At 42.5% G+C, this 7,133-nt stretch overlaps 1 protein-coding gene across 1 annotated transcript in view; it reads right to left on the reverse strand.

Moving 5' to 3' along the window:
- STX18 (syntaxin 18) overlaps positions 1–7,133 on the reverse strand; it is a 46,671-nt gene extending 39,538 nt beyond the window's left edge. Inside the window, exon 1 of the mRNA XM_083399138.1 lies at positions 6,571–7,133. Coding sequence (XP_083255264.1) covers positions 6,571–6,759 — 189 coding nt within the window. The 5' untranslated portion in view covers positions 6,760–7,133. The remainder of the gene's footprint in view (positions 1–6,570) is intronic.

Genomic DNA, 7,133 nt, shown 5'->3' on the forward strand with positions numbered 1-7,133 from the left:
GTGTTTTTCTCACAATTAAAGAAGAAGAAGCACTATACTGAACTACAATTCAATGTAGAAAAGTTTAATGATTTTCTGTTATCTATTATAAACTACTTCTAATCAGCATGGATCTAAGTGGATCGAATTCTGCTCCCACATACATATCAATTACATAAATAACGAATTTAACATGCAAAGCAAAAGTGAAAACTTTCTAAACCAGAATTTTAAATAATGGGTACAATCTCATGTGTTCTGATCTAAAATGAATTATACGAAGACCTTCTTAAAATCTCAACATCCAAAGGAACTGAACCAGGCAAAAGAGAATCTAAAGTAAAAGGGAATTAAACATTAATAAAAAATCATGTAGCTGTCTTTTTTTTTAATCTTGGCAACAAGGCTTTGAAAGAAGAATATCCCAAGAACACGCACATCTGTTTAATATTACAAGCCAACTGTCAACATCCTAACTGAAGTTTTAATTTAATATTTTTCCTTTCTTGATGTTTTACCTTTAATCAATGCCTTGTGAGAGTATCAGCTTTCTATACGAAACTGTTAAATATAAAGAAATGTTATTGCAGCATGTTTATAAAATCATAGTTTGAGAACTTTGTATTTTTCTAAAGCCTGACCACAACTTAATTATCCGCAGGACATTCCAAGCTTGCAAACGTAAGCTCCAGTTCCCAAGCAATTTGGAATATCTACTGTACAGGACATTGGGCTTTCCAAATACCACAGCATGGTTCGGTTTCCAAAAGTCAGCATTAAGGCTTTTAGGCATGGCTTTTATTTTAATTAAATATTCGTTTCGGTGCTAATCATTAAATTGTTTTCATGCTTCTCTTTCATGTTACTTTGCTGTCCTCAGTTGTTTGTTATTACCGCAAAAGTGAAGGAGCCATTATGAAAAGGGGAAGCACAGTCCCATGTCCATCGCAAAGGAGAACATGCCTGCCTTGGCCGCCATCCCCATCAAGATGCACCCCGTTCAAGAACAAGAACTGTAATGAAATTTCCAGGGGAAACTACTGACTATCTAGCAAGGAAAGGCTTTGTCTCCCTCAGTAAAATTAACTTCAAAACAGCAGCATGGACATTTCAAGAACCCCTAAAAGCCACCCAGTCACATTTGAAATAATTGTGCAATTTAGCTCCAGAAACAGAATTAACACAGTGGAGACCAGTTTCTCTTCATTAATTAAAGGAGAACACCAACTATTCTAAGACACTTATTTATCAGATGTTTATACTTTTAAGGTCCCAATGAATAATAATAATAATAATAATAATAATAATAATAATAATAATAATAATTTATTTCTATCCCACCCATCTTGCTGGGTTTCCCCAGCCACTCTGGGCAGCTTTCAACAGAACATTAAAAACAGAATAAAACTTCAGACATTAAAAGCGTCCCTAAACAGGTCTGCCTTCAGACGTCTTCTAAAATAAAAAAATTATTTAGGAAATGAAAACTGTCTGAATTAATGTGTTCCCATGAAGAATACTTAAATTATTTTGAAGTCTGACTAGGACACATATTAAAAAAGAGACATGAAATCCAGGATACCAAAACTGAGAAAGAACAAACACAGAAGGCGAATCTACTTCACATTCAACAAGTTTTCATTCTGTCACTATTCTGCCTCTTACTCAGACCAATATAAACAAAAAAGGGAGTGGGGAGTTATCCAATCATGGAAAGAAGATGTCTGGGAGCTGTGACAACTGAACGGGATTAAAAGTAGTTTACATTTGTAGTGTATTCATATTGTTTGTACAATTATTCACATTAAGTGTAATAAACAAACAAATAAAATTTTGTCTACATGGCACATATTTTAGAAAAGAGGCATATAAAATTTCTTAGCCTCTTGGTATCAGTGTTCAGCAACATACTATTTCACCTGTGAGAGATAAACTGGTAACTGTCACCTCAGAGAGGCAGCTCATAGTTACAGCAAGCCTGCTTATCCAAACCTCACTTTTCATATATCCATGCTACTTGTTATATACAGATATAGATATAGATACAGATATATTACTAGACTAAACTTAGCATTTCGAACTGCTTGTCCTGTACACACATCCTGCTTGGCTGACTTCAGAGGCACTCCCCAAGGGACTATTAACTGGTCTGGAACTTAATCTACTATTAAATAAGGCATGCTCTTTAGTTTTAAATTAGTTTCTGACACAAACATAACTTTTCATATTGTTTATTTGCTATTTTTCTGCAAAGATAAAACTTGTGCTACATGATATGAGAATTAGTTCAATGTTTAAAATAGATGTGTGTAAATGTAATACTGTATAAACTATAAGTATAATACTGTATATACTAGTATCAATGAGTTTCTATTTAAATTGTTACATGAGGAAGAACTAGCTGTCCTATAACCTCAGCTATGAGCCCGATTTAAAAGAACTAGCTTCTCATTAAAAGCAAACTGAAAGATGAAACCATTTTAAGTTCTTAATGTCCAAGATGAATTTCTCTAAACTGCAGAGCTGATTAACACTTAACCTACGCTGCAGACGTGCATGTTCTCTTTCCCCTGCTCTTAATTATAACGGTCACCAATTAAAATAAACTTTGTAAATGCAAAGCATGCTGCAATAGACAGTATTTCTGGTTTACCCCATCGTTGTTTTAACCACTTGCCTGGTCGCCACAGGCAACTAAGAACCGCATCCAGGCAAGTGAGGAAGTTGCCAGAAGAGGTTTGGAGCGCTCGACTCGCCACCCCCCCCCCAGCAACCAACTGTGTTTCTATGCTAGCCATGGGGGGGGGGGCATTTTGCCTTCTCGCTGTCCACACAGAAACCAAGCAAGCTGGCAGCAAAGGGACAAATCATTCTGTCCCTTCACTTCCATCCCACTGCATTTCTGTGCTGGATGTAGAGGAGGCAAAGCTCACTCCTATATGTACAGCATAGAACCCAACACAACAGGCAGTGGTGGAAAAGGGCACCCCTTCCTGTGTTCTCACGCGAGACAAGCATCAGGCACAGAAACATGACATAGAGGCGGCAAAGTCTCCTCCCATGCCCTCTGAAAGCTGGTAATGTTTGAGTTCAAATTTACAAGGACTCTTTTACGCTAGCAATATTTTAGTTTCTCTACAACAGATTTAATTTCTATTTCCATTTTGACATTGGAAACGGACTCTTCAATCTGATGTCATCACATGAGAAACTAAGGAGGTAAAATTATGCTATGATAACTCTGGTAGGAACCTGACTAATTTTCTCAATTGTAGTCAGTTAACAACTGAGAGCCCTCTAGCATTGAAATACAGGATGATCTTTAAATGTCGTTCAACTTTGTTTTATATTTACAAGTTTTACTGCCTGGTAATAGAAGCAGTGGCACATATATAACAAAAAAAAGGAAGAATAAAAAATTGAGTGAATCCTCTGTCTACATAATCAAGTTGAGTATATAGCTGCAGTAAACACTTCACTTTTTTATTTTATTGCAACACCAACTCTGGCAGCAAGTGACCACTTTAATCAGAACTACCTAACCTCCAGTAGTTTAGTGCTTCATAAGGTTGTACATTTCAACTATTTTACAAGATCACCATTCAGCTCAGAACAGATGAATCAGTTCCAGTACTTCCTAGTACATCTAGCCTAGTACTTTCTACTACAGCTAGCTGCAACTCTACAAGGTTTCAGGTCTTCCAGAGCCCAACCCCTACAGGAGATTCATCCAACTGGAGATGCCAAGGATTAAACAGTATATAGCTCCTCAGAAAAGAGGTAAGCAAGTTACTTGCAATCTCCTCTCCCCTGCAAAAAAAGCATTCTAGATACCAGGCTAACAAGGTGCCCTTATTTTCAGAGATAATTTCTCTGGTTTACATACATCAACAGCCTTCCAAGGGTTTATATACAGATGTGATGAGATGCGATGTGATGTTTGTGTGAAGAATAAAATGTAAGCTCGGGTACATGTACGCATTCCAAGGAGGCTTTGTAGCAACAGATATTGGTGGTTAGCATTAACTATTAGAAGAAAAGGAAGTGCAAATATTGACACTAAAATGCATCACTTAACAGTTAAGCAAAACTGGAGTGCTGGTAAGGACTGTGGAAGAAAAGGTTTTTATGAACTGAACTAATTAGGAGTACACTTTCCCATTAGTCAATGTTAATAGCTGCCCACTGTTGCTACTATGAAAAACCCCCAGCTCTAATGGTTCACAGCTAAAGGCAAAATAAAACAAGATGTCATTAGAAATTCATATACAGTATTAGTAGTAAAATAAGCACTACAGTTTAGTTGCATATTCTACTGCATTTGTACTGACCCTTTTGCTCTAGTGCATGATATGTGGATAATGTCCCTTTCATTGGGACAGAAGCTGCTATTACTACTGCATCAGGAGAAACAGGCTATGGGACTGTATCAGGGATCAGCAAACTTTTTCAGCAGGGGGCCGCTCCACTGTCCCTCAGACCTTGTGGGGGGCCGGACTATATTTTGAAAAAATAATAATGAACGAATTCCTATGCCCCACAAATAACCCAGAGATGTATTTTAAATAAAAGTGGACATTCTACTCATGTAAAAACACGCTGATTCCTGGACCATCCGCGGGCCGGATTTAGAAGGCGATTGGGTCGCATCCGGCCCCCGGGCCTTAGTTTGCCTACCCATGGATAGAGGGAGTGGAAACAGTCTCTAGTAAGACAACAAGGAGCCAATAAGCTTGTCACTGGCAAGACTGAAAAAAATACGTATGTATTCAAGGACAGCAAGCTCTGTTCCACACAATTTACACCTGCCACTGAATCAGGGATAGCCATGATAAAAGGAGGCAAATGCACATGCTCCAAGAATGGAGCCTGATCTTATCCAAGACACTTGCATTTTGGCATGTTGGTTCAGACTCCGTCTAGATACATTTAGAGTACCGTATTTTTTGCTCTATAAGACTCACTTTTCTCCTCCTAAAAAGTAAGGGGAAATGTGTGTGTGTCTTATGGAGCGAATGCAGGCTGCGCAGCTATCCCAGAAGCCAGAACAGCAAGAGGGATTGCTGCTTTCACTGCACAGCGATCCCTCTTGCTGTTCTGGCTTCTGAGATTCAGAATATTTTTGTTCTTGTTTTTCTCCTCCAAAAACTAGGTGCATTTTGTGGTCTGGTGCGTCTTATAGAGCGAACAATACGGGTAGTTTAAGATTGCAATCCAGAGCTTTCCAGGCTTTTCAAGTTGGTGACACACTTTTTGGTCATGCATCATTTCGCGACACAATACTTTGGCCACCTCATGAGAAGAGAAGACCCCCTGGAAAAGACCCTGGTGTTGGGAAAGATGGAGGGCACAGGGAGAAGGGGACGACAGAGGACGAGATGGTTGGACAGTGTTCTCGAGGCTACGAACATGAGTTTGACCAAACTGCGGGAGGCAGTGGAAGACAGGAGGGCCTGGCGTGCTCTGGTCCATGGGGTCACGAAGAGTCAGACACACCTAAACGACTAAACAAGCAAACCAGAGGTTAAACTAACCCTTTCCATCCCCAGAAAGAGTGTGGGGAGCATTCATGCTACACACCTACATACTGCAGCCGGCACACTAATGTGTCATGACCCACAGTTTGGAAAGCTCTGCATTAAAAGATAGGAACCTTCTGGATCAGTCCCAATAGACTCAGGGGGACTTCCAAGTAGAAATGCTTAAGACTGTGATGTAAATCACTGATATTAAATTCAACCATTGAACAAGATGCCTATTATGATAAATTTGCAGTGCAACTTTTACATATTTTGTGAACACATTTGTGCGTTGCAGGTGAAAAGTTTCCTTTTTCTTCAGCAATGAAGGAAAACAATTGCCACAAAGGGTATGAGTTTTTCACTCTCCAAAAGCCCACTCCTATTCTGCAAGGTGCTTTAGGTTGCAATCCCATAATAAACACATACCTGAACTTAAATCCCTTTGGTTTTAGTGGGGTTTACTTCTGGACATGTATGTATTGGATTGCACAGCTAGTGTCAAGAGTGTTTTACAGACTGCTTCTGATATAGAGGACCTTATTGAAGCGGCTCTATCCCCCCCCCCCCCCGCCACGTTGGCCATGGAAAACCTTGCCGCTATTTTATATTGTCTTGATAGATGTGTTTTTATGTACAGTATTGCACTTTTTTGTAATAATATGGATTAATGTTGTTCACCACTCTGGGGGGCTAAAAAGGCGGTATAAAAATAAACAATTAACACCCCATCCTCCTTTACACTGTCACCACTGGCTGGGTGGGTGGGGAATGCAAGAGGATCAGACCCGCAAAGAATATGCTCCAACATACAGTACTTCCCATCCCTCTTTCTTGTCTTTTAACACACCAGATCCTACCCAAGCAGAACTCCAACCCCCCTCTCTGGCGACCTGCGAAGAAAGGAGCACTTCGAGCATGTGCAGAGTGCCGCTTCTTCACTTCCGAATAGCCATACGCAGCCTCAAGATAATAAGATGCCCCAGCTGAGCAGCTGCCCCTGGAGCCGCGGCCAGATTCTGTTTTCTGGACTCGGTTGTCGCCGTCCTCGCCCCCCGCCCGCCCCACTCACCACTTCGCGGGCGCGGCTGGAGAAGTCGCCCTTGGAGCGCTGCCCGCCGCCGCGCTTGAGCAGGGCCTGGGCGTCGTCGCGGGGCCCGTCGCTGCCGCCGCCGCCGCCCAGCGGGACCCCCAGGGCCTTGTTCCGGGTCTTCACCGTCTTCACGCTCGCCTTGAAGAGCAGCGTGATGTCCACCGCCATGGCGGGCGGGCGGGCGGGCGGCGAGGCGGAAGGCGTCCCGGCGCCGAAAGGCGTCCCCTAGCCAGCCGGGACCGCGCGCGAAGGTTCCGCCCGCCGCTTGGGTGGCGGGGCGGGGAGCTGGCGGTTCGCCGGCTCGTCACGGCGGCCTAGGAAGCCTTCTTCCTATACAGCCCCCCCCCTCTCTCTCTTCGGAGGGACTGGAGGGGGGATCCACGATTCGCGAGCGGCCCGTAGACATGGGGAAGCGCTCACGCCGCGACCCCGGAGCGCTCCTCGGAGTCTGGTTCATTTTCCTACCTCTCCGCCTCATTATTCCCGGTCCCGTCCCCCCCAGGAATGGAGAAGAAGGCGCCGCTGCCCCCTTTGCCCTCCCC

This window comes from Podarcis tiliguerta (genome assembly GCF_965153285.1).
Source record: "Podarcis tiliguerta genome assembly, chromosome: 9".
Taxonomy (NCBI): Eukaryota; Metazoa; Chordata; class Lepidosauria; order Squamata; family Lacertidae; genus Podarcis; species Podarcis tiliguerta.